Source organism: Hypomesus transpacificus, chromosome 11 (assembly GCF_021917145.1).
Source record: "Hypomesus transpacificus isolate Combined female chromosome 11, fHypTra1, whole genome shotgun sequence".
Taxonomy (NCBI): domain Eukaryota; kingdom Metazoa; phylum Chordata; class Actinopteri; order Osmeriformes; family Osmeridae; genus Hypomesus; species Hypomesus transpacificus.
The window spans coordinates 1,549,423-1,577,375 of NC_061070.1; the positions used below are offsets into that span (position 1 = coordinate 1,549,423).

General features: G+C 46.4%; 2 protein-coding genes across 5 annotated transcripts in view; one reads left to right on the plus strand and one right to left on the minus strand.

The window, feature by feature from the left end:
• msh6 (mutS homolog 6 (E. coli)) overlaps window positions 1-694 on the plus strand; it is a 35,752-nt gene extending 35,058 nt beyond the window's left edge. Inside the window, exon 11 of the mRNA XM_047030035.1 lies at window positions 476-694. Coding sequence (XP_046885991.1) covers window positions 476-557 — 82 coding nt within the window. The 3' untranslated portion in view covers window positions 558-694. The remainder of the gene's footprint in view (window positions 1-475) is intronic.
• On the minus strand, window positions 664-27,810 carry LOC124474136 (F-box only protein 11). 4 transcript variants are annotated; one of them, XM_047030039.1, is made up of 23 exons: window positions 27,512-27,583; window positions 25,697-25,871; window positions 24,996-25,123; window positions 23,844-23,925; window positions 20,632-20,776; window positions 14,865-14,994; window positions 14,674-14,757; window positions 13,957-14,089; window positions 13,667-13,773; window positions 13,442-13,553; window positions 13,151-13,257; window positions 12,942-13,079; window positions 12,626-12,843; window positions 12,125-12,305; window positions 11,915-12,037; window positions 11,749-11,834; window positions 11,572-11,648; window positions 8,578-8,721; window positions 6,440-6,550; window positions 3,801-3,908; window positions 3,513-3,621; window positions 3,327-3,425; window positions 664-2,066 (listed from the first exon to the last, which is right to left on the minus strand). In XM_047030039.1, the coding sequence occupies exons 2-23, from the start codon at window positions 25,716-25,718 to the stop codon at window positions 1,937-1,939; spliced, it is 2,574 nt and encodes an 857-aa protein (XP_046885995.1). In that variant the 5' UTR covers window positions 25,719-25,871; window positions 27,512-27,583; the 3' UTR covers window positions 664-1,936. The 4 variants fall into 4 exon arrangements, 3 of the variants coding, with proteins under 3 accessions (XP_046885995.1, XP_046885994.1, XP_046885993.1); XM_047030038.1 differs by lacking the exon at window positions 25,697-25,871 and having other exon boundaries at window positions 20,632-20,773; window positions 27,512-27,810; XM_047030037.1 differs by lacking the exon at window positions 25,697-25,871 and having other exon boundaries at window positions 27,512-27,810.
• Window positions 27,811-27,953: the final 143 nt, after the last annotated feature.

The following is a 27,953-nucleotide window of genomic DNA, read 5'->3' on the forward strand; positions in this document are numbered from 1 at the left end:
GTCGATATCGCTCATTTTGAAGCTGACGTCAGAGGGCAATACGGATCCGTATTGACCGGCGAGGAGGGCAACACGCTGGGGTGACTACCCGTTATCCAATCAAAACGCTCGTACCGTCGTTGCCATATAATAATAATTTAAAAAAAATTGTGGTAACTTGCCCTTACTTCATGAGTCCCATAAAGGTCCTTCAAAAAGCCTCAGAATGCCCCATGTTTACCTCAAACTTTCAAAAGCTCCACACCGCCCCATATTCAAATGTCATAATGATGATGTTTTTGCTCCTTAATACTCAATAAGAGAAAATGGCCATATTTAAATAATGTAATTTAAAAAAAATCCGGGGGAGCATGCCCCCGAACCCGCCTAGAAGTTCTGACTCATGACCTCAGTATTTTTTGGGGCCTGCGTACGGCCCTGGATGCATGATACTGTATGCGTTGGAGAATTAAGTTATTCCCGTCATGTCCGACAGGAAGTTGTGCCGGTATGCAGACCAGGCCGCTGTGGACGGCCTCCTTTTCTCCTCACTGGTGGAGACTATCAGCAATCTGTAGGAGGGGCCTGACCTCCTTCGGTGCGGAGGTGACCTGTTCTAGATCAACTTTTGTATTCTTGTTTTTCCCCCACTGTGTTCTCCCAAACACTAACACAACACTGTAATGATCTAATAAAGTTTATTTTTAAAAATGTCCACTTTCCTCTAGGAAATTAAACCCTTTTTCACACTAGCATCTACATAATGGTTATTGAATACTTCACAATATATTAAGTCTAATGTTATGGTCATGCATACAATTCAGGCTGTATGAGAACGCACAGTCACCAATACATATGGATGGTCAGGGAGAAAGCAATGGAACGTACAGATACTCATCTCAGCATGGGGAGGGAACAATCTCCAGCAATATTTAACTTAACGTTAAGAGGAATCTTCAGAAGACGGGTCAGCACTGATTTCACAAGACTTCCTGTCGTGTCTCGGCGGTGTGGAGCTTCTTCTGGACAGGATGGAGCGCTCAGCACCCTCCACCTCCCCAGAGCATGTGCGCATCACCCCCCAGATTCCCTCCACCTCCCCAAAGCATGTGTATCACTCCCCAGCAACAAAACTTTGCCACAAAGTGTCCCTGTTAATGAAAAGAGAGCGCGCCTCAGGTGGACGAGGGTATCAGGCTGGGGCTAGGTTTCCGGACTGAGGCTCTGGTTTGGTGCAAAGTCTTATGAAATCACACCATCCAAAGAATTTAAATCTTAACGTATTTCCCTTATTTCAGAGTCCCACACAAAAACATCAACATTGCTGGAGAAAAGATTTAGTGTTATTCTTTTTTTCTGTTCTCTTTCATAGAAAGAACTTAGACACTGTGACATGAGTACAATTACAGCAAGTCTAGGGTGTAATAACCAAAAAAATTATAATACACATTTAATAAAATAAAAGACATTCAAGTACATTAAGATTTTTGCATGAAAATACAAAACTACATGAGCATTAAAATCAATATCAACATTTTTTTTTCCTTAAAAAAAGAAAACCCGAAGTGCTAGAGGGGAGAGAGAGGGTACATATATATATACCAGCGCAACAGTTGCCTGGAGACGGATGGAAGCATTGTGTCATGGCCATGTCTCCTGTCTGGTCACACCCCCCCCATTAACCCCCCTCCCAACAGCCTGGCTGCCCAACATCCCATAATAACCTGAGTCACCATGTCTCCATCCTCAGCCCCTGACAACATGGCCATCTTTCAGCCAAATGTGTTGCAGGTGTGAGTGGGGCAGGGGGGCGTGGTGTCCACAGCAGAACGTATTAAATAGATCCTCTCTTCCTCTGCTCGGCCTCTTGTTTTAAAAGTCATCTGTACACGTTCTGTGAAACTGAACTGTCATGTGAATGTCCGGCTGTTCCTCCTCTCCCAGGCAGGTGTGCAGCCTAGTTGTGCTGCAGCGTGTTGGACTCTATTGGGGGCGCCGAGTCATACAGCGTGTCCGTGTCGTGCGTGGGCTCTCCGGCCAGCGTGCAGGGGTTGGAGAGAGTCCCCGCTCCACAGTCACAGAAGAACCTGCAGAGGACACACAGTCATGACTACACTGTTACAGTGGAACTTAACTGTCCTGGTGGAACTTCATCCCACCCTTGATGAAACAACTTTCTGTGTGTAAGACGGACAATTATCATACACAGGGTGGGGGATCCTGGGTGAGGAATCAGGGCTCTAAATCGGCACGCGCCGGTGTCGAGAATTGGGCTGGCGACTAAATTGTGTCCGATGCTCCGCCATTTGGCAAGTGAAATTGCGGAGTACAGCTCCCAACTAGGGAGTCAAATGGCTGAGCGGTGAGGGAGTCAGGCTAGTAATCAGAAGTTTGCCGGATCGATTCCCCTCCGCGCAAAAATTACGTTGTGTCCTTGGGCAAGGCACTTCACCCTACTTGCCTCGGGGGGAATGTCCCTGTACTTACTGTAAGTCGCTCTGGATAAGAGCGTCTGCTAAATGACTATAAATGTTATGTAAATGTAAACTACCGCGCCCGTCATGGTTTAAAAAAAGCTCGTAACGCCAACACGAACAGCTGTGCGCGCATCTAGGTGACAGAAAACCGGGAAGATAGGCTTTATAACAGCTAGAGAATGGCATGGATAATGCAAATGGTTAGATTCAAAAAGACAAAAAAGGTTGGTTGAGGATGACAGCATATACAGTAAGAGAGAAAGCAATTCCCCATTGATCTGTCACATTTTTCAACATTTTTATTTGGGTCACGAAAGTCTTGAAATTTGAGTGAGTGCGTCGCCAGATAAACCACTTAATCTTACTAGGCTGCAGCCATGTCTCTTTCTTGGTCGCATCATGTCACAAAGTTCATAATTTACAGCTCGGGCAATTACTACTACTACTACAATCAAAGTTTGACACCAAAAAAGTCGAGCAGGGCATGTCAAGAGCTATGGGAATTCTGCTTTTAGCCAGCTGGTCCGATGCAAAGACCAAACCTCATGGACAAGGACAACCCATCTCACACTGAGCAAGAGGAGTAGTAGGCCCCTGGAAGCCCCTGAATTAATAAAATATTTCAAAAAGTGAAATTGGTTGACTTTGTTTAATCCATTCTGAGAGTGATTTACAATGATATTAAAATCATAGCTAAAGGTTGTTTGTCAAACTATTTCAAAGTACGTCTGAAATGCCAGGTTTCATTTTGGCCGGTAAAAAATATTATTGGCTGGTCAATTTCAAGCCCTGTGAAGGGTCCTGGGTGAGGGGGTGAGAGTGTCCTGGGTGAGAAAGTGAGGGGTCCTTGGTGAGGAGGTGAGGACTGACCTGTCGTGCCTAATGAACTCCACGTCGTGCCCTTGGTGGCACTTCTTAATGCAGTTCACACAGATGGCGTTGCGGTCTGTTGTGTTGCAGGTGTGACACCTGTAGAGAGGGCATTGGGAGCTGTCAGCAGCAGCTCAGGGGGGTTTGTACAGCAGGGTGAGGGAGGATGGACAGGGAGATTTTTACCTGTAAAAATCGTGCATTGGATAGCTGGTGTAACTGGAAATCTTGTACAGGCACTGACCTCTGCTCACAGCTTTCTCAATGGCATCTTGATTGTTCATTATTTTGTTATCTGGGGGCGACAGGAGTGGGTGGGGTCATGTACAGGATATTAATTTCTAGCTGAGCCCTTCAGGTGCAACAACATCCAACACACCTCAGATATATATGCTGCAATATGGTGTCTAAATTCACCCATGCCAAATTAATCATGTCAGTTAGGGTTAGTGTCAGGGTTCATGACCTGTCTACCTTTCATGGTAACGTTGACACCAGATGCCAGGAACAGTCCTCCGAAGCGGTTGTTGAAGATCTGATTTCCCTCCAGAGTGGCTGTGGCGTGGTTGGTGATCTCTATACCTGCAGGAGGAGCATGAGAGGATCAGCTACCAGTAACCAGGGATCTGTTCCAGTAACCAGGGATCTGTTCAAATAACCAGGCATCTGTTCAAATAACCAGGCATCTGTTTCAGTAAACAGGGATCAGCTACCGGTAGGAGTGGGCGATATGGCCAAAATCTTCTATCGCGGTATGAGTAATTTTATATCACGGTTATGGTATAAATCACGGTACAATAATTGTTTTGTATATATGTAAAACAAGACGTTACTGGCTATTATTTAAAGGCAACGACAGTACGAGCGTTGACCTACTCACAGCTCAATACGGATCCGTAATTCCCTCTGACGAAAATTTCAAAATGAGCGAAAGGGATCAGTCTGAGTTTTACTATCCATATCTAACTTGGGTTTTGGCGTATCGTTCGTTCGTTATCTACCGCTTGTCCGGGGGTCGGGTTGCGGGGGCAGCAACCTAAACAGGGAGGCCCAGACTTCCCTCTCCATGGCCACTTCCACCAGCTCTTCCTGGGGGACCCCGAGGCGTTCCCAGGCCAGCCGAGAGACATAGTCCCTCCAGCATTTCCTGGGTCTTCCCCGGGGCCTCTTCCCAGTGGGACGTGCCCAAAACACTTCACCAGGGAGGCGTCCCTGCGGAGAAAGCTCATTTTGGCCGCTTGTATTCACGATCTCATTCTTTCGGTCACCACCCATAGTTCGTGAGGTGAGGGTAGGAATGTATATCGACTGGTAAATAGAGAGCTTTGCCTTTCGACTCAGCTCCTTCACCACGACGGACCGATGCAGAGCCCGCATCACTGCAGACGCCGCACCCATCCGCCTGTCGATCTCGCGCTCCATTCTTCCCTCACTCGTGAACAAGACCCCGAGATACTTGAACTCCTCCGCTTGGGTTAAGATCTCCTCCCCGACCCGGAGATGGCACTTCAACCTTTTCCAGTCACTAACCATGGCCTCAGATGTGGAGGTGCTGATTCGTATCCCAGCCGCTTCACATTCGGTTGCAAACCGCTCCAGTGAGAGCTGAAGGTCGCGGCCCGATGAAGCCAACAGGACCACATCATCTGCAAAAAGCAGCTACCCGATCCTGAGGTCACCAAACCGGACCCCCTCAACGCCCTGGCTGCGCCTAGAAATTCTGTCCATATAAGTAATGAATAGAATCGGTGACAAAGGGCAGTCCTGGCGGAGTCCAACCCCCACCAGGAATCGACTTACTACCGGCAATGCGGACCAAACTCTGGCACCGGTCGTACAGGGACCGGACAGCCCCGATCAGGGAATCCGGTACCCCGTACTCTCAGAGCACCCCCCACACATGAGCCCCCGAGGGACACGGTCGAACGCCTTTTCCAAATCCACAATACGTGTAGACTGGTTGGGTACTCCCATGTACCCTCCAGGACTCTGCGGAGGGTATAGAGCTGGTCAACTGTTCCACGTCCAGTACCACCACATTGCTCCTCCTGAATCCGAGGTTCGACAATCCGACGGACCCTCCTCTCCAGGACCCCTGAATAGACTTTCCCAGGGAGGCTGAGGAGTGTGATCCCCCTAAAGTTGGAGCACACCCTCTGGGGAACCACCACCCCCGTCTGCCAGTCCAGAGGCACTGTCCCCGATGTCCACGCGATGTTGCAGAATCGTGTCAACCAAGACAGCCCTACAACATCCAGAGCCTTGAGGAACTCCGGGCAGACCTCATCCACCCCAGGGGCCCTGCCACCGCAGAGCTTTTCAACCACCTCAGCGACCTCAGCCCCAGAGATAGAAGGGCCCCCCCCGATGTCCCCAGACTCTGCCTCCACGTCGGAAAGCGTGTTGGTGGAATTAAGGAGGTCTTCAAAGTATTCCATACTTTCCTTCCACCGATCCAGGACGTCCCCGTCGAGGTCAGCAGCGCACCATCCCCACCGTATACAGTTTTGACAGAGCACTGTCAAAGGGGGGCTTCCCCCTCCTCAGTCGCCGGATGATGGTCCAGAACCATTTTGAAGCTGTTTGGAAGTCATTCTCCATGGTTTTTGCCACCACCAAAGCCTCGTTCCGCTTGGCCTGCCGGTAATCAGCTGCCTCTGGAGTCCTACCAGCCAATAAAGTCCGATAGGCCTCCTTCTTCAGCTTGACGGCATCCCTCACCTCCGGAGTCCACCACCGGGTTCGAGGGCTACCGCCGCAACATGCACCGATTGACTTGCGGCCGCAGCTCCGGTCAACCGCTTCAACAATGGAGGCCCGGAACATGCGCGCCCCCCCCCCCCCCCCCCGAGACGAGTTGAAGCTCCTTCTGACAGGGGGTTCTGCCAGCCGTTCCCAGCAGACCCTCACATTACGTTTGGGCTTGCCAGGCGTCCTCCCCCACCATCGAAGCCAACTCACCACCAGGTGACAGCTCCGCCCCTCTCCTCACCCGAGTGTCCAAGACATGCGGCCCAAAGTCCTGGTCCCTGTTCCAGGCAACAGGGACCTGTTCCAGGCAACAGGGAGGTGTTCCAGTAAACAGGTCCCTCCACCTTGTTTGAGGTTCTTACCTGCAGCAAAGCCGTCGAAGATGCGGTTCTTCCTCAGAGAGGGGTGGCTGTTGGTGCTGATCAGAACCCCCGCCTGCGCGTTCCTGAAGATGTCGTTCTCCTCCAGAACTCCTGAAGAGAAACACCACCGTCAACACACCTATTTTCTCCTCAGCACACACCTCTTCTCTCCCTCACCACACCTCATCTCTCCACACACCTCCTGTCCTCACCACACACCTTCTCCCCATCACATCACCACCTCTCCTTACCACACCTCTCTCCTCAGTACGCACCTCCTCTCCCTAACCACTAAGGCTGTCCCCGACTAAGATTTTCTTTGGTCGACCAAAACTCGACTAGCACTTCTGAAAATCGACTAATCGAAATATGAAACTTTTTTTTTCTTTCTATAAATGTCACAATGTTTTTCATCAAACCATTTTGTGCGATGTTTTACCTCACTGTTTTAAGAGATAATATGAAAGAAATACATAGGCAAGAAGGGAGATTGACAACTCGACAAACATGAATGTACAAACATTTTGCCGATCTGACTCAATGTAGCTGCTGGACATTCCAGATTCAGCCGCTATAAAATAAGCTATTACTAATAATGAGCCTCATGTCCCGTCTCTGGAGGAGGGGATCCCTCTCTGAATTGCTCCTCCCAAGGTTTCTTCCATTTTTTCTCCCGGTGGGAGTTTTTCTGGGAGTTTTTCCTTGTCTTCCTTGAGGGTTTAGGTTGGTTGAGGGGCAGTTCTATGGGCGCATGTGAAGCCCTCTGTGACATGCTTGCGTGTAAAAAGGGCTATACAAATAAATTTGATTTGATTTGATGTCACCAGTCCTGTTGTTACCGAGTGCCGATATAATACAAAATGCCTGATTGTAATAGATAATAAATAATAACCAATGTACTACAATTTACAAATATTGTTTGTTTAACATGCAAATCAGCGCGCTATTCACTGCCTGAAAAAGTGCAGCATGCGAACTTACGTAGAAGGCGAGTGGGGAACGGTGCAACAGAGAAAGATTGTGTTGTCTTGGCCGGAGAAGATAATGTCATTCGATTTGGATGTGATTCTTATAATAGGAATATTCATTTTTCAACCCAGCGCGTATTAGCATGAGTGAAGTAGGCCAACTTATGGTTTTCAGGTGATAGTTCAACATTGAATATGATGTAGCCTATGAAAAATAAACCGTTGGCAGAGTTTGCATTTAAGGTTTTTTGAGTCACCCTGTACTTTGCAAATGTAAATGTACTGTAAATGAAATGCTGCCATACCACAGATTTCTTTGCCATTTTGCCTAATAACACCAACAAAGTAGGCTTTGGCAGAGTTTATAGTTCGGCAGACAATTGTGCTTGTGTGCAAAAACCTAACAAAACAAAGCACAGATTAACTAAAGGGAAAACACCTTTTCTTTTAAATATATTTTTTTTTAGTAGCTTCATTTGTTTTAAATAATATAATCAACAATTTCTGTAGAACATTTATTTAATTTAACAATGGTGACACAAGCGGGAATCAGATCTCACACTGCCATACGGCAGCTTGACTGAAAATCTTAGTCGACCGAGAGCATATCGACCAGAAAATCGACTAGTCGACTGAGTGGGGACAGCCCTACTACTACTAACCACACCACAAGCCCTCTCTCCTCACCACACCTCCTCTCTCCCCTCCACACACCTTCCCATCACATCACCACCTCACCTTACCCCACCTCCTTTCCTTACCCCACCTCCTCACCTCCTCTCCCTAACCACACCACACCTCCTCATCTCTCCACACACCTCCTCTCTCCTTACCACACCTCCTCACCACACCTCTCCTTACCACACCTCCTCTCTCCTCACCACACCTCTCCTTACCACACCTCCTTTCTCCTCACTACGCACCTCCTCTCGTCTCCTTCACCACACCTCTCCTCACACCTCCCCCTCAAACTTCCTCTCTCCTCACCACACACCTCTTCTTCTGAAATATTCTCTCACCAGACCTGTTGTGGTATGGTTGTTCTTTGATTAAACCCATCTTTCACTTCTCGCATGCTGTAAAACCTCTCCGCCTCCCCATTCTCCATCTCCTCCCTGCATGCTGCCTCCCTCTCCACTTCTCTCACTGCATCCATGTGTGCTGCCTCACCTCTCCCTCCGTTGAAGATGCAGATGCCTCCGTCTCGGCCGTCGTGGATCTTGTTCCTCCTCAACGTGGGGTTACTGTCTGTCTTGATCCACACGCCCGCCATGGCGTTGTCGAAGATCTCGTTGTCCTCGATGAAGCCCAAACCTGAACGAGACCACAGACCAGGCAAGCCTGGGATTAGCCCAGAGGTGGAACTAGACCTCAGTCCGACTGGGATTGGCCCAGAGGTGGAACTAGACCTCAGTCCGACTGGGATTACCAGAGGTGGGACTAGACCTCAGACAGACTGGGATTTGACCAGAGGTGGCTCAGATAAAGCACTCTAATGTGTTCATGCTTCAGTTGCTGTGTGTCAGAAATACTAATGGGGATTTGGATATGGGATATAATTGCTCTAAGTACTACCTTTCATTAAAGGACAGAACGGGGGCAGAACGCACAGATTGTGGGAGTCACCTGGTTGGCTTTAGAAGGGTATGTACAGGATATGGAAGCTCCTATTGGGTGAAATGAGGTGTCAATCAAAAGGTCAGAGTGCAGTGGCCATTTTGAGACCAAAACTCTAGGGATATTTACATCTGAACTGAAGTTAGAACGTAGTTTACCTGAAAGGCTAGGTGCAACAGGCGACCACTTTAGAATGATGCAACATGAGTCCATGGGTATTTATGGGTGTAATACTGTGTTTTGGCCAAAATATTTTACTTGGTTGGATTGTTTGGACCATTGGGAATGTAACCAGACCATTTTAGTTGGGATGTTTTGTATCCCTGGACAACTCTAAGCCTTAGTGAGGTGAGTAGTCCCTGTTTAATTTCAGTTTGTTTACATGTTCATGGTCAGACAAAAACGTTGATTGTACCTGCTGTTGCAACTTGATCTTCAAATGGTTTACAGCAATAGAATCACAAGAATTGTAGCTTTCCAATGATATATGGCATGTGTAACAGTCAAAAAATATATTTTAGACGCATTACATTTTTGAGTCATTTATCTATGGGTAGGACATCATCCCCCAGGCTTCATAAATTTGCGCTCCATGCTTTCACCGACAACGCTAACGTGGCGTATGGATCTCATTCACGCTGTGTTGCCAGGACCCGCCCTGCTATGCTTCTGATAGGCTTGTAATGTTAGTTATTAGTTAGTTAATTCGTCATGGTGCCGGAATACTTTAAGCCCTGGTGCCAGTTGCATAAACTTAGTTTAAGACTAGTCTTAGCCTTAAGCAGCTTACACACTGCCCCGACAAACGCCAACATTCTACAACAAACACCAACAGTCGGGTCAGTGTGGGCCAGCAGTTGGTGTTTGTTGGTCATTGTCTGGTACTGTCGGGAGAGTTCATTAGACTGTCTTGAATTGTCAGTTAAGACTAGTCTAATGAAGCCTGTCTGTTGCATAAATAGTAAGACTGACTTAATTTGAGGTAGAAAAGTCTCTCCCCTCTGGCTAAACCTTGCGGTAAGGGCTGAGTTGCTATGCCAACGATCTGTTAGTAGGCTACGTCATTATCTTATACATCATTTATTACAAAATGAATTACGTTTGTTAATTGTAACTGCAGAAAATGTTGACTGGGTTCTGCTTTTCCGCTAAATGTCATTTTATTAAACGAGAGTAGATGACAACATAACTCGCTTTATTGACGCTAGCGCCATCTGCGTTGGACTGGTTGATAAATGGAAGTAGCGTGGGATTAACTGAAAAAGCTTAAAAAGGCATACACTATTTGTTAATACGACAACTTTTTCAATATTGTATTCCTCCAACAGATAGGTTTTCATCAGGTTTAAATGTATCAATCTTTCGCCGTTAGGTGTTGCTGTTTTGTCCGCCATCTTTTCTTTTTACGCGTTGTGTCTTATTTTACCCATAATGCAAAGTGCAACAGGCTATCTAAGTCAGTCTTAAGTTAGTCACTGATAGTAAAGCTTTATACAACAGGTAAATTGAAGTGTCTATGGCAAGTCGGACTTAAAGTTGCATTTAAGTCTAAGGGCCAATCCCAATACTCCCCCTTCCCCCTAGCACTTAGTTTCAAAGTCCAAGGGCTAGGGGTAAACTGAGGAGTAAGGGCTATATATGCCTAAGAAATGGGACGCCACTTGGTTACGGGTACGTCATCGAGCACGTATCGATATCTCCAAAGCAAGTATGTTATGCACTGATTTTAAACTAAATTCGCTGCTAATGGAGTTTACTTAAAATTGTAGACATGCTAGTCAGAGAAACGTGGGACTGTTGTGCAAATAAGCACTGTAACATTAGAGTAACAAACTAGCGATTTTTAGAAACGTTTCAATTAGGAAAATGGTTGGAAATATATATGTACAGGACTGTATATACCACACAACAAGACTGTCTTGTTTACTTTTTTTATCAATGAATTAAGCCGAAAATATTACATTTATCGGACTCTGGATGATCTGGCCGCCATTGTTGCCAGTCGCGCAGTATTCACATAGCCCTAGGTTTCAAGTAAGCTCCCGATCTTACTTGGTTTTAAGGGGTGTATACCCCTTCATCTTAACCCTACCCCTAGCTCAAAAGAGTATTGGGACACTACTAGCTCTCTCGGGAACGCGCAAAACTAGGGGGAAGGGGTGAGGGGGAGTATTGGGATTCGGCCTACAACTAGGTCTATTTTTATGCAACTGGCCCCTGGGTGAGACTACACCTCAGTCAGACTGGGATTAGCCCAGAGGTGGGACTACACCTCAGTCAGACTGGGATTAGCCCAGAGGTGGGACTACACCTCAGTCAGATTGGGATTAGTCCAGAGGTGGGCCTACACCTCAGTCAGACTGGGATTAGCACAGAGGCGGGACTACACCTCAGTCAGATTGGGATTAGCCCAGAGGCGGGACTTCACCTCAATCAGATTGGGATTAGCCCAGAGGTGGGACTACACTTCAGTCAGATTGGGATTAGCACAGAGGTGGGACTACACCTCAGTCAGACTGGGATTTGCCCAGAGGTGGAACTCCTCACCTGAGTTGTAGACCAGGATGCCTCCGTTCTGGCCGCCCCAGATCTTGTTCCTCCTTATTTTAGGGTTGCTGCCAGTCCTGCAACACACAGGAACACCCCAGCACATCACAAGCATGGCACACACACACACACACACACATAGGTGGTCAGGGTTGTGAGTCTGTAGTGGAGACTGACCTGATCTGAACTCCAGAGTACATGTGGTTGTAGATGTCGTTGTCCTCCAGAACACCATGGCCATTGTCATAGAAATACACTCCGACCTGGACACAGACAGGTAGGTCTAGACCAACAGCTTTTCCTGCTTTAGATCAATCAGACAGACACAAAGACAGACACAGACCTGTTTGCCGCTGTGTATCCGGTTCCTCCTCAGGACTGGAGTACTTCCTGTGGTCACCCAGACCCCTGCCAGCGTGTTGCTGTACACCTCGTTCTCCTCTATCACCCCCTGACCCTTCTCATGCTGGGGGGGTTAACATTAGAGGTGTGACTTAATGTGTTAGCTTGTGTGTGTGTTTGTGGTGTGTGTAAGGTGTGTGCGTGTCCTCACCACATAGATTCCTCCATGCTGGCCGTCGTGGATCTTGTTGTGGCGTACGATGGGGCAGCTGTTGGTTCTGATCTGGATACCGGCCAGAGCGTTCCCATAGATGTCATTTCCCTCTATCAGCCCGCGCCCGTCCCCAAAGATGTACACCCCACCCTGGTTACCATTGAAGATGGCGTTGCCCCTGGAAACACACACATAAGGACAGCAGTCATGAGGATATGTGGTCACCATGGTCACCACAACCAGCAGAGGGGCGACCTGCGTTATCAGGACTGTTGTGTCTGGCGGGGGTGAACACCTGGGCAGCTTCAGCTGGTTCTTAGTGAAGATGGAGAACCAGGCCAGTGTGCTCCAGTAACCTCGTCAGGGTCGGGTCTGGACAGAAATACACGGCCCGAGATGCACTCTGATAACAACCAACTAACCGTAACCAGGGGACACTGTAGGTCTCAGCTGACAGAGACCAACTTGATGGTGGGGTCACTGTTGGAGATGACTAACCTGATGGTGGGGTCACTGTTGGAGGTGATCCACACGCCAGCAAAGTTATTGGCATAGATCTTGTTCTCTATGAACTGGCCCCGCCCCTTTTCGTGCACGTAGATGCCCCCGGTCTGGCCGTGGTGGATCTCGCAGCGCACCACCGTGGGGTTGGCATACGCCTTCACCTCGAAGCCCGCGATGCGGTTCCTGTGGATGTTACAGCTCTCAAAGTAGCCCTGGGGGGAGGGGCAGGAAGAGCAGGCTGTAAAACACTGCTCTGTGAAGACATTCCCCCTCTGTGTGTGTGTGTGTGTGTGTGTGTGTGTATGTGTACCATGCCATGGTCGAAAGTGAAGACCCCCACATCTCGTCCGTGGTGGATGTGGTTGCGTCTGATGATGGGGTTGCCATGGTTTTTCACCCAGATTCCCGCCAGAGCATTGTTGGAGATCTCGTTGTCTTCATAGATGCCCTGGAGGAGAGAGAGCTTAGCAACCGCACACATGAGTGTGATCTATGCGTAGTCAGGTATGTGTGTGTTACCTGTGCATGATCGGTTATGTACAGCCCCACGTTCTCACAGTCGCTGATGTTGCAGTGCTTGATGGTAGGACATGCCCCCTGGCCACTTACACACACCGCTGACCCAACTGAAACATACAGGAAATAAATCATCACTGAAAGACACAACTTCCTGTCCCTTACCAACCTGGACCCCTAACTCTACATCTCAACACCACCACAGCCTTCCTCCTCCTCCACACACACACACACAGCCAGCAAAAGAAGGGTGAGGAGGTGGTGGAGGGGGGAGGAGGAGATGGAGGTGTTTACCTGTGCAGGTGGAGCGGATGATGCAGTGGTCAATGTTGGGGCTGCAGTTGACGGTGATCTCCAGGCAGTGGTGGGCATTGTGGTGCTGGGCAGACTTGTCATCAGGGTTGAACTGAGGACACACACACACACACTGAGACCAGGATCTTCATGGACACAACCTAATCCTGAACAGAGTCAAGCCCCCCACATCCCATCCCAGTACATAACTCAAGGTGATCTCACCCGTATGGTCATGTATCCCACATAGGCATCTTCGGAGCCTTCCATGAACACAAACGTAGAGTCTCTCGTGTTCTCAATCACCACCTTGTCTGCCACTTTCCCTGGCGCTGAACCACAAACACCAGTTAGAATACATGCAACCTTCATACGATGTATATACTAGTATGGAATCCATATTATACTGGATTAAAGAATATTAAAACAATTTGTGTGATAACTTGGTTTTACAATCTTGTTTAGGAGCGACAGTTTGAGGAATCTGATGGGTCTGAGGGCAACAGGGTGCGTACCAGCTCCAATCATGGTGATGGGGGACTCGATGTAGATCCACTCGTCTGTGTAGACACCAGAGTGGACGAAGATCAGGCCGTCGAAGTGAGCCTCCTGCACGCCGCCCAGCGCGTCCTCGATGGTGTCATAGTACTGCACACACACAACGTTAGTACCAGCCAGCCTACTGCAAAGAGCTAGCCCACCACTAACACAGTCCCAGACTAGAGCTAGCCCACCACTAACACAGTCCCAGACTAGAGCTAGCCCACCACTAACACAGTCCCAGATCAGAGCTAGCCCACCACTAACACAGTCCCAGACTAGAGCTAGCCCACCGCTAACAGGGTCCCAGACCAGAGCTAGCCCACCACTAACACAGTCCCAGACTAGAGCTAGCCCACCACTAACAGTTCTAGACTAGAGCTAGCCCACCACTAACACAGTCCCAGACTAGAGCTAGCCCACCACTAACACAGTCCCAGACCAGAGCTAGCCCACCACTAACACATTACCAGACCAGAGCTAGCCCACCACTAACACAGTCCCAGACCAGAGCTAGCCCACCACTAACACATTCCCAGATCAGAGCTAGCCCACCACTAACACAGTCCCAGACTAGAGCTAGCCCACCACTAACACATTCCCAGACCAGAGCTAGCCCACCACTAACACAGTCCCAGATCAGAGCTAGCCCACCACTAACACATTCCCAGACCAGCGCTAGCCCTCCTTACCAGCATGTTCTCCCTCCCCTTGTATCTGGCAGGGTTGCTGTAGAAGTGCTCCGCAAAGCCTGGCTTCACGTGGGCTCCTTTGTACTAAAACACCACACAAATTCACTTTTACTGTGTGTAGGGGTGTGTGTGTAAGTGTGTGTATAGGTGTGCGTGCGTGCGTGCGTGCAGGGGTGTGTGTGTGTACCTACCAACTGTTGAAAGCTCTCCTTCCAGGGGTTCACCTGCTCATGCTCCTCTGGATTGATCTGGTAGAACTTTCCCGCCTCAGGGTGCATCATGGGACGCGTATACTCAAACACCTCCATGTACAGCCTCTTCCTGCACTCAGGCACACATACACACATTTACATTACATTTAGTCATTTGGCAGACGCTCTTATCCAGAGCGACTTACAGTAAGTACAGGGACATTCCCCCGAGGCAAGTAGGGTGACGTGCCATGCCCAAGGACACAACATAATTTGGCACGGCCAGGATTTGAACTGGCAACCTTCAGATTACCAGGCCGATTCCTTAACAACTCAGCCACCTGACTCCCTGACGCCATCAGTACGACACACCAGGGCAACAAACCAGTTTCTGGAAAAACTTACAGATCTCATAGGATGACAGGGCATTCACACATGGATAAGTTGCAGTACATAGTCCCTAACATCCATGAAGGGGGGAGGAGCCAAGGAGGGGTGGACAGCAGTGGCGGTGCGTCAATAGTGAGCGCAAGTGCGCCGCCCCACTTAAAATTCAGATGAAAATGTCAAAAAACATGTACAAAATAATAAAAATAAGAAATGTAACGCGTTTACGCGTTAAATGTGTGTGGGAGACCAGAAGCCCCTGACAACAACCACTCAAATGTGACCAAACATAATATATTGCACCGGTAACAGCAAAGTCACCGGTAACAGCAAAGTCTATGGAAGCTAGCTCACTTTTTGCTGTCATTTCAGCAGGGACAGCTTTTCATTGGCGGATTGAAAGTTTGATTCTGGGGCACAAATCTTTCCTCACTATCTTGTTATGTTTGTAACTTGAATTTTGTATTGTATTGGAGTTGTTTAAATAAAGTAGTGGTGGTTCTTTTGCCCAGTTTTGAAGTGCTGCTTTCTGTTTATTGCCTACCGACCTCTACGACCGTGCAAGTGCGATATCGTGTTTTCCTCGAGAGACATCATGGCTTGCAAACAAACTAAGCATAACAGCTGCTCAGTGTTTGGATGTACAAATGAAGACTTTTTTAGTTCCTTCATCCGAGCCTCTGAAGAACCAGTGTCTTAATTTTATTTCTCTGGAAATGCGCCAACACAACTTTTGTGTGTCAGCGCCAAACATTTCAGCCACGACTGTTTCCTCAACCTGAGCCAATACAAAGCTGGCCCTGCTGACCGTCTGAAATTTAATTCTGGATCAGTACCAACTTTCCTTGGTCCAGCTACAAACCTCGGACAAATAAGTCAACTAATGCTAAATCATTTTGAAACTTTAGTGTATATGGTTACCTAGCTTGCTACCCTTAGAATGTGGCTGTAACATTAGCTCTGCTGCTAACAACTCAGTTACTGTCGCTAATGTAAAGGTAGATAGCATCAAGTATGTGTGTGAATACAAACGCTGTAACGCCAGTGTTGTACACTTCTTTGTTATTTGGATAACCATTCTGCTGTTGGTGTTATATCGCCCGCAATATCCGCCTTTCCCCTCATTGAAATTATTATGAGTGTGCACCTCTGCAAACCAGGGTGATCAGATGAGAATGGGCAAATTCGAGGCATCTTACAGCAACGGGGCTACGAGCCATTGCGATACATCCGCTGTAAACATCAGCTCATGGTGCCACCTCTCTCCTCCTCGTTAGTATTTAAAGCAACAGAAACAGCTCGTTTTAAGGAAAGCTCATTGTGGGACTGCTCGTAGTGGCTGTAATTCTGCACCAAGGCTGAATTTCGGGAAAGAGACTTGGATACAGTATTAGGGGACCAATAGGGCCTTAGCCTGACGTTGTCATACTCATAATTCTAGTCAGAATATGAGTCTGAAAACTCTCCGTTGGGCTGTGACTACGGGGCGTGTTTCAACCGAACTCGTAAAACAAATGCCTCTTCGCCCAATACATAAACAAATAAAAAGCATTTTCTTTTCACGTTCACGCTGTGGGGGGTCTGAGACAGCCCGACGGTTAAAAGAAAATGCTTCACTTTATTTTTGTATGAGGTAAAGTTGTCGCAACACGTGGGGGGGTCACAATGACTGAAGGGTCACAAATGACCCGGAGATAAGACAAGGGTTAAGGCAATTTGACTGCTGGTTCGAAGCTGGTGCCTAATATCAAACCAGTTCTTTGGATCTAGACGGCCAAATAATCGGCTATGAACCAGGAAAACGGGTTCCAACGTAGTCCCAAAAAATTGCTGGTCTAGATGTAAGAACCACTATTGTGGGTGGTGGGGTTACCGTGACCAACAAGACCAATGTTGAGAACCAGCTGTAGCCTAGAGTAGTGTTGTCACTAGCAGCAACAACGAATTGATTAAATCGATTATTAAAAGCGTTGGCAACAAATGTCATTATCGATTCGTTGTGTCCCGCGACTACTACGCCACTCAATAAGTCGCAGAGATGTTTGAGTATTAAAAAAAAAAAGTTTAGTTGAGCAGAGCGGAGGTAGAGGAAAGACCATCGGAGAGACGTGGCGGAGGCAGAGAAATCAGTACGACCTAAGTCATCCAAGGTGTGGGAGCATTCCACACTAAATGCATTGAAAAAGTGTGTTAATTGACCGAGGTGAAGTTAGTTTCATTTTTGACATTCGTCTCACATTCGGAGGACGCTAGTTTGCAGCGTCGCGTTGGGGACCGGGTGAAAACTACCCATACCATTTTGAAAAATGTAGACTTTTATAATATTTTAAGAATATAAAACCTCAAACAGACACCTGAGGGTCCTCACAATGTCTGGTATACATCCACAGCCTTTACTTTTTCAATTTAAGTTTTAAATAAAATGATATAAAACCACTAATCTTTGAAAATAGCTTAATCCTCGCAAATCTTAACTTTTTTTGGGCCAACAAATCGTAAATATACACCAGATTATTCTAATAAAGTCTGGCCTACTTCCACAACCTTTCAATTTTCAATAAAGTTTTTAACAAAACTCCAATAAATTGCTCATCTCTGAAAATAGCATTAAATCCACGCTAATATTAATAACTTTTCCAAAATTGTGTGCCTGTTTGTGCACATTCTGAAGATTTTTTGCCATGTCAATTTGCAGTCAGTTCTGTTTTTGAATAAAGGGTTGTAAATTATTGCTTTTTTGTTTTGTTTTTTATCCGATTCATCGGTTAATCGAAAAAAGAATAATCGATTATTCAAATAATCGTTAGTTGCAGCCCAAGTTGTCAAGGTATCAACATTTCAGTAGTCGGTACCAATAACAGTGAAATTTAACTCTACCATTTTCGATACCAAAGCAAAAAAATTACTATATATATATATATATTACTGAACAACTCATTTGTTGACAATAAGATACAATATCTAAGGCTGTAGCCTACTTATGACAACAGAACATTAATAACATCACAATGCATGTAGGCCTGAAGGCAAAAGAAAAGTGTGAAGACTGGACTGAGTGTAGACATTACGCTAACTCAGCAGATGACTTAGAGATCATATGAAGAGGTAAAAAATATATATCTGGACTTGAACATAATTTATAAGTAGAAAGAGTAGACGAAAAATGCTTCATGGGGCTCTTTTGGTCAAGCACAAAACGTTAATATACCATCCCAAACTCCAAAACACAAGTTAAGTATTTCCATACGTGGCTCTTCCACTTTTCTTGTCAACAACTTTAAGTGGAGACCCTGCAGCATTAGCTGCTTGTCCAGTGATGCCAATTTAACGACGTTGCAGATTAAGTGACTTTTCGCCTTCCCTAGTGACAAAAAATGAGCGAATCTAGCAACTTTTCAGAGGGCCACTAGCGACTTCTGTTGAGATTGTTTCGGCAACACTGTGCTTGTCAGCGTCCAACTCTGCAACCCGGTACTTCAGAAATTCTGGTATTTTACAATTTTTTTGGTTTGAGTACTGACTTGGTACCGGGTTTTGTGATAACAATAGCCTAGAGCAGTTAGACTTTTTTATACTTCTGTTGCTGTGTCATGGAATGTAGTTTTAAGATTTTAAGGTAATAAATTGGTTGTTTATATCAACGTTCCCCAACCACCGGTCCGTGGGCAATTTGGTACCGGGCCGCACAGGAAAAAATAAAATAACATTATTTCCTTTTAATTGATTATCAGAGTCCGAAAGACGTTTTATTCTGAAAAATTACCGGATTCTCTCCTTCTCTACTGGCCTTTTCCCCTGAGCAAAAAAGCTCTGCAAAGAGGTTTGTTTACTCATTTTTTTGCAAGTTTGTGGGCTTCATTGAGCAGTAACTATCACACGCGTCTCTTCCTCTTGACACAGGTGATGTTACCACTCAATGAAGCCTGTGCTGATGTTTTGGATGAAGGCTGAAAATCCTGAGATCGCAACAAAAGCACTGTAAACCCTGCTTCCATTTCCAACATCCTTTGGAAGTGGGATTTTCTGCCGTGACAGCAATCAAACAAAATCACAGAATAAACTCGATAAAAACGAAAAACGTGTATGTTTATTTAACATAAAGCTCCAAAAACTATCACATTTTTTTCAAGCGCTCGCATTAGATGTGAAAGTCGCTAACTAGGATCACATCAAACCCAGAATGTGCAAGCATTTGCAGGGCAGCTGTGGTGGCGTAGGCCTATACGGTGACCGGTTCTGGTGGGCCAGTTTGGATCTAAGTCCAGGGCCTATCTTTCCTCCCAGTCCGCCCCTGATGGTCTGTGAAAATATGTCTTGCATGAAACCGGTCCGTGGCGCAAAAAAGGTTGGGGACCGCTGGTTTATATGATAAGTCACTTGACCGAGATTCCTTCCTTTATTAGCTATAGTGTTTATGTAACGGATCTGAATACTTCCACAACAGTTTAATAGATTAGTTTAACTGAAGTGTGATCGATTCCCAGTGTAATCGATGCTAGGTGGTAGCTACACGCTTGGGCTAACATTTATATTTTACGTTCGATGTTAATAAGAATCCAAATAGGCTGTTGCGTCATTACTATTATTCTCAATTGTAATTTGGAATGTAAGGCGCCATTGTTAATGGTGTGCTTGACGCTAGTGTAACAGACGTGGCCTCACCCGTTACACTAGCATTGCAGGGAAAGATCAGATTTATACAGTCACATATGACCTGGCACTGTGGTGGCTCTCTATCCCGTGGAAAAGCCAAGGTTTTTGTAAGGTTCTTAGACGGCTCGCCAGTTGAACCAACTCCAAACTGGCATGGCCAGTGGAGGGAGAGAGGAAGAGGGGAGAGTCTCACCAGAGGATGGGGTCGTTGGCCAGTGGAGGGAGAGAGGAGTCTCACCAGAGGGTGGGGTCGTTGGCCAGTGGAGGGAGAGAGGAAGAGGGGAGAGTCTCACCAGAGGATGGGGTCGTTGGCCAGTGGAGGGAGAGAGGAAGAGGGGAGAGTCTCACCAGAGGATGGGGTCGTTGGCCAGTGGAGGGAGAGAGGAGTCTCACCAGAGGGTGGGGTCGTTGGCCAGTGGAGGGAGAGAGGAAGAGGGGAGAGTCTCACCAGAGGATGGGGTTGTTGGCCAGTGGAGGGAGAGAGGAAGAGGGGAGAGTCTCACCAGAGGATGGGGTCGTTGGCCAGTGGAGGGAGAGAGGAAGAGGGGAGAGTCTCACCAGAGGATGGGGTCGTTGGCCAGTGGAGGGAGAGAGGAAGAGGGGAGAATCTCACCACAGGATGGGGTCGTTGGCCAGTGGAGGGAGAGAGGAAGAGGTGAGAGAGTCTCACCAGAGGATGGGGTCGTTGGCCAGTGGAGGGAGAGAGGAAGAGGTGAGAGAGTCTCACCAGAGGATGGGGTCGTTGGCCAGTTCGCTGAAGCGTTTGCAGACGCAGGCGGCCCGGCACAGGTCCTGCTCCAGCAGGTACGAGAATATCTTCAGCACCACCTCATCTGGAAGCTTCTCCTGAAGGTACTGCTCTGCTGGCGCTGCTGGGGGCAACCAGGTGGAGTGGGGTTATTCAGCATCATCCATTATCATCAAAACCAAATTTAGCTGGTCGTTATAGGGTTATCATAGAGAGTAAGGGTATAACAATACAAGTAATCATTGTGAACCAGTTCAGGACAAGGTTTTCTGTATGCATGCAAATCAGATAATTAGTTGGACTAATCCTATTACCTTTGGAAAATAAAAGATATCTTAAATTGTGTGACATATTGTTGTCAGGGCCACTGCGCCCCTCCCACACCCCAAGAACCACTCTACCGCTTCATATGCTGAGGCACGCTACACTAAGCAAGCTCTTTGCAATATTGCTAGCGGTTTATGTTTTACGTACTTTTTAGTTGTATGGAAAAAGTACTAAATCGTATCGGACCGCGACACCACTGTATCGTATTATGACAGCAATGTATTGTATCTAGGGGTGGGCATTTTTGTTAAAACTGTTTTTTCGATCATTGATAGGTTTTCAAAAACAAGTTATCGAGGGGCAGGGTGTGTGCAGGGCATGTATGGGGGGCGGGGCATGTGTGCAGAGGGCGGCGTGCCTACGGTGGCCCTGAAGTGGAAAACACACCCCTAGGTACTACACTTCAGCGCTGATTTGATGCAGTAGTCTAACTAACAAGAAATAAGAAATTGATCGACAGAAGTACAAAATGTAATAGCCTGACAGAGTTACGTGCACCAGGACATTTACTTGTTAGTTAGCCTACTGCATCAGTGTAGTACATACCCTTTCCGTTCAGAGTTAATTTAATGTCGTTTTCCATTTGGGGGAGCGTGTTTTTGTATTGGGGGGAGGTGAACAAGTCATCCGATTTGGGGGGGGTTGACTCGTATTCGGGGGGAGTGTTTTCATTTGGGGGATGTACTCATATTAGGGGGTGTCATTTGCACTTCAGGGCACCTTAGTGCCCATCATGGAGATAATTATAATATTTTGAAAATTTATTTTGCCAAATCAAAATGACATGAAAACATGTCTATGAAACATGAACATATGACTTGAAAAAAGAACACTGCTTATGCTGCATCAATGTTTTAGAAGAAGAAACATCAGAAATAGAAAACCTGCAAGAGGTGAAGCTGAAGAGGAAATGAACTACAGTAAACTGAATCCCCTCCTAGGGTAACACTAACCCTCCTAGGACACGTCCTATGATGTATCCTGTCTATCATCATATATCCTTGATACACAACATAAACGTAACATTACAACTTCTGCACAAAAGGATGCAGATGCAGTTAGAAACTATTGAAAGAGTGTAACTCCCATTGTGGATGCCCTCTTCTAACAGCGCGTTGAAACACGGGCAAGGGATATCCTGCTTACTGGTCAGTATATGATATCCTGCTTACTGGTCAGTATATGATATCCTGCTTACTGGTCAGTATATGATATCCTGCCTACTGGTCAGTATAATATGATATTCTGCTTACTGGTTATTACAATTATTTGTTTGTAAACAATCGGGATGCGCGCGCACTGTGGCTGCAGAAAACCGGGAAAGGATAGCATTTTAAATGGCAAAAGGACCACACGGATAATACAAATAGTTAGATTTAAAAAGACCAAAAGCGTTGAGGAGGACATGCCTAAAGGAGAGAAAGCGATTACCCAATGATCTGTCGCATCAGAATTTTGATTTGAGTCACGAAAGTCTTGAAATTTGAGTGAGAATGTCGCCCGGTACAGACCGCATAGTCGAGCGGCAACCATGTCTTCACGTCATGTCACAAAGTTCATAATTTTACACTTTTACAGTCAATTCTACATTTAAAAAGTCGAGCAGGGAAGCTTTCAAGAGATATGGGAATTCTGCTTTAGTCAGCTGGTCCGATTATTTTTCTGATTTGTTTAAACTGGCAATCTGAGTGAGACTACATCCCAGTTACACTGTTTTGACGTTAGCCTCAGTCAGACTCGCTCACTGGCAGTGTGCACAATGTTGTATTTCACTCCATTCTACACCAGAAACGTCAGGGAGGACTGCCTAATGTAGATACGAGTTAGGTGAAGATAGCCAGAATCTCGGATTTCTTTAACCTGTCTGTTTCATTCGTCATTTGCCTGAGAAAGCGACCTCCGTTAGCCAGGCTAGTTTTGCCCTATCACTTGGACAGGCTATTTAAGGGTATCGGGGTCAAGTGACTTTTGTGCATAGACAAGTGAACGTAAATGTATTTGTCCAAAGGCCAAGAGCCTCAAAACGTTAATATCAAGCCCTGCAATCCAGTGGCCAGAGATATATGATGACCTGAACGACACTCCAAGAGTAATAGAATGGGGAGAAGTTGTCTTTTGCAACCCACATGCGCAGTTGAGCCTGCTTGACAGTTTTGTGACGTAGGGTGATAATTGGTCTATATGATATACTGCTTACTGGTCAGTATATGATATACTGCTTACTGGTGATATCCTGCTTACTAGTCGTATATGATATCCTGCTTACTGGTCAGTATATTATATCCTGCTTACTGGTCAGTAGATGATATACTGCTTACTAGTCAGTGTATGATATCCTGCTTACTAGTCAGTATATGATATACTGCTTTCTGGTGATATCCTGCTTACTGGTCGTATATGATATCCTGCTTACTGGTCAGTATATGATACCCTGCTTACTGGTCAGCATATGATATCCTGCTTACTGGTCAGCATATGATATCCTGCTTACTGGTCAGTATATGATATCCTGCTTGCTGGTCAGTATATTTTATCCTGCTTACTGGTCAGTATAGACCAATTATTTGTTTGTAAACTATATTATATATTATATATTATTATAATATTATAGTACAGGATGGGTATAGCTCCATGGTACAGAATTTACCTGCATATCAGGTTGGAGGTTAAAATCTCCCCTTGTACAATGCTTTGGATACTATAGAGAGCTGCTCTTATCTGGTAGCCACCACTGCTATGGAGATCTTACACGGCAGGGTTTAGACTAGAATTAGGACTAATCCTGATAACCAGGGTGGAACTCCACTGCTATAGAGAGTTTACCTGGTAGGGTTAGGACTGAGGACCAGGGTTAGACAGTTTACCTGGTAAGTCTTGGGACTTCCCAGAGACTCTGGCACGTTTGGCTCGGTGGCTGAAGTTCTCTGTCGTGGAAGTAGAAGCTCCCTGCAGACAGAAGAGAAGCTAAGCATCATCACCACAAACACCTCACACACATCCAGACACTACACCTCACAAACACACCTCACAGACACACACATCAACACCACAACACACTTGATAGTTACTACCACTTCTTCTTGAAGATGTGTACATGCGCACACATACGTACAACTTCTATTTAACACACACACACACACACACACACACACACACACACACACACACACACACACACACACACACACACACACACACACACACACACACACACACACACACACACACACACACACACACACGTTTTAGTTACCACCACTTGCGTGCACGCACACACTTTCCACCACCACACACACAGCCCCCCCCCCCCCCCCCCAGTAATGGGGTCCTACCTCGATGTTAACATTACCCCTCCTCCTCCAGTAATGGGGTCCTACCTCCATGTTAACATTACCCCCCCCCCCCCCCCCCAGTAATGGGATCCTACCTCCATGTAAACATTACCCCTCCTCCTCCAGTAATGGGGTCCTACCTCCATGTTAACATTACCCCCCCCCCCCCCCCCGTGATGGGGTCCTACCTCCACGTTAACATTACCCCTCCTCCTCCAGTAATGGGGTCCTACATCCATGTTAACATTACCCCCCCTCCCCCAGTAATGGGGTCCTACCTCCACGTTAACATTACCCCTCCTCCTCCAGTAATGGGGTCCTACCTCCATGTAAACATTACCCCCCCTCCCCCAGTAATGGGGTCCTACCTCCACGTTAACATTACCCCTCCTCCTCCAGTAATGGGGTCCTACATCCATGTTAACATTACCCCTCCTTCTCCAGTAATGGTGTCGTACCTCCATGTTAACATTACCCCTCCTCCTCCAGTAATGGGGTCCTACATCCATGTTAACATTACCCCTCCTCCTCCAGTAATGGGGTTGTACCTCCATGTTAACATTACCCCTCCTCCTCCAGTAATGGGGTCCTACATCCATGTTAACATTACCCCTCCTCCTCCAGTAATGGGGTCCTACATCCATGTTAACATTACCCCCTCCTCCTCCAGTAATGGGGTCCTACCTCCATGTTGCTCTTGGCTGGACACGCGGTTCTCTTGGGCAACAGAGACTTCCTTCGTAGCTGATAGGGACTGTTCTGAGCTCCAGGAACGGATTCTTCTGCAACCATATCTGCGGGGACGTCCTCATCTGGAAAGGAGAGACATGAAGACCCATTACCATGACACCACAGCACAGGAGACACACTAAGAGCCATTACCATGACACCACAGCACAGGAGACACACTAAGACCCCATGTGCATGGAGGTCAGGTACTAGCCTAGTGTGGAATGTTATGGCTAAAAAGTGAGGGTGTTGTTTTTAGCTGCTGAGATGTCAAGACGGCAGAGCGTCGGCATTCCTGTCCTGTGCAGTGAAGACAGGGGCACTGCTGTGAACTAACACAGCCTTTCATCAACATGTACTTTTTTCTGCTACACCCAACACCCTCTCCACCACCACCATCACCACCCAGGGAACTCTCAAGCACTTTGTCAACAACAAGCACAAACAACAATAACGTTTCCCTTGCGGTGTATAGAATAAGCACCGGCCATATATAAATATAAACCCATTGGCCTAGACGAGTTAGAAATCAGCTTGGATGCTGGACTAAAAGCCAAACTGACACAAAGCAACTATGACCAGGTTTCTAATCTGTTTGAAGTTCATGTTAATGCAGATTAATGCCGAATCAAAATCACCTCACCCACAATCCTTACCTTCAGGTGCATGTAGCTCCATTTTAGCCTGACATTCCGTCCAGTGTGTCTGTGCCGACCCCACAAGGGAGTTGCCTTGTTGCTCTGGGGATTCTCCCGGACTACTAGCCAGTAACCACTACAAACACTGAGCACCTAGCAGGCTACCGCCGCATCTTCTAGCAACACCAGCAGTCTTCACAGAGAGGAGATTGATTTGACTAATGACGAAAGTAGCAGCCATTCAAACACCCATGCTCATCCTTAATATTTATGGCCACGCTAGCAGGCTAGCACATACATGTAATACTTCTGAAACAGATAGTCTAGGTAGCTAATGAAAAAGATTTTCTAAATCACAGCAATGCAAGTTTTTGTTACTTCTGTGACTGTGTTTTTCTTATGCATTACTGTAGAGTAGATTAGAAAGGTATAGGCCATTATAGTCAATGTTAGTTAGCTAGCTAAGCTAGAAGTAGCCTACCTGTACTCTTCAGTACGTGGAAATAAAAGTAGTTTCCCAAATGTACTAAGCTTGGAAAGATCTCGTCTTTAAACAATGTTTATCAAAGAAAATTGTAAAACAAGTTAGAGCTACGTTTTTTCTTGCATCTATAGGTTGGTAATTATTGAATAGACGCGTTGTTTGCTTTCAAGCTTTTACAAAAAAAGTGTTTGTTTACATATGAAATTCACTTGGCATAAGGCACAACGCTTCCTAGTTGATGTATTTGATTGTAGTCACGCAACGACGTGATGATGACCTGATAACTAGGGTAAGTCGTTTTGTATAACACGGGGCCCAATAAATGAGATATTGGCATTGGCGGAACACGATCGAAGCGAATATTAATTTATGACACCGGGTTTATTTAGAAAACAAACACGTGCATTGTTGTTCTTCAGAAACACACAGCTCCCTGTTTTAAAACATTCACATGCTAATGACTTGGAACGGGAGCTTTAACCACAACAAATCTACAATTCACCCTCACTGGCAAAGGTTCCATTAGAAGTATGAAAATCACCGTGACGTTATTACATACTGGACACAAGTCACTTGAGGAGGAGGACCCAGTTTAACACAACTGGCTGTCTGGTTATAAAACCGACGTTAGCAGCAGTTGACCGGTGTACCGCCGGCCGCCCGGAAACGCCAAACGAATTGTCTCACTATGTCGCAGCTAGCTACACTACAAACGGATAGGTGACAAAGGTGCCGCACAAACAAATGCTTCCTTGCTAACAACACGCTTTGATTATACATAATACCGTATTAATATATACACCATTGGACAGGAAATGTATGTAGAAATGTCCTAGCTTGCAAGCCAGTTGATCAATTTACTAGAAGTATCGTTTTGACAAAGGCGCAGCTGCTTAGCGAGCTAGAGCTAGCTGGCTACAAAAACGTCATCATGGGATACCAATTTGCTCATTATCTAGCTAGCTGTTGACCAGCTAACTGCCCAAATACTGCCTTTTCCCAATTATAATTGTTCCTAAAGTAGCAAAGGGAGAGCAGGATTTATATTTGCCTGTATTTTTTGACCGAATCTGGTGTCACTCTGCAAGTGTGCATTAACATAAATGGATAGTTGTCCAGCCAAGGCAACCACTGAAAGCAGCCGAACAAAGCGCGGCCCTGTGAACGCTAGGGAAACACAAGCCTCGGCATTTCCTCAGTTCAAGTAATGAAAAGACGTTTCCCAAGACGAATTTACTGACACTATTTGCTACCAATCTGTACCTGTCACCATGTTAAAGGCAATTTGTTTTTGTGACACCGCTTTAAATGCACACCTTTTAGACATTTTACTTAATCAAACAACGTACCTCTGTCCTGGTTATTCCTTTCCGGTTGTACCGGGCGCGGCCTCGACACTCGCCTGGGTCGTCTGCTGCTGGCTCTGACGGAGTTCATTTGGGGTGTTGAGAATCCGAAGGAAAATTCAAACCCTTCACAGCAGTCGGAACGACGTTTAGGACGCAATTCAATATGTTTTTTTCTTTAACATTGCGCAATTCTACACCCTTCCTATAAATCGAGAAAAAAAACAGGGTTTTTTTGCGTTGCCCCTGCAGCCTCTCAGCCCCGTGTCGATGTTGCAGGAGGAGCCATGAACACAACTAGCGCCGGTGACAAGGGTATCACGTGGGAGTACCCTCCACCAGTAGCATTGAGTTTAGCTAACAATAATGTTATGGAAAGCCTAGTCCTACAGACATTCATTCAGGGTGTCTTTAGAAACGTAGCAATTTGAACATGAGTCCCCCT

Excerpts from the sequence above, each read along its gene's own strand:
- LOC124474136 (XM_047030037.1), bottom strand. The coding sequence starts at position 27,599 with ATGAACTCCGTCAGAGCCAGCAGCAGACGACCCAGGCGAGTGTCGAGG. Across the intron at positions 11,649-11,748 it reads TACTCTGGAGTTCAGATCAG|GACTGGCAGCAACCCTAAAA; the intron begins GTCAGTCTCCAC and ends TGTGTGTTGCAG. Across the intron at positions 3,426-3,512 it reads CCAATGCACGATTTTTACAG|GTGTCACACCTGCAACACAA; the intron begins GTAAAAATCTCC and ends CCCTCTCTACAG.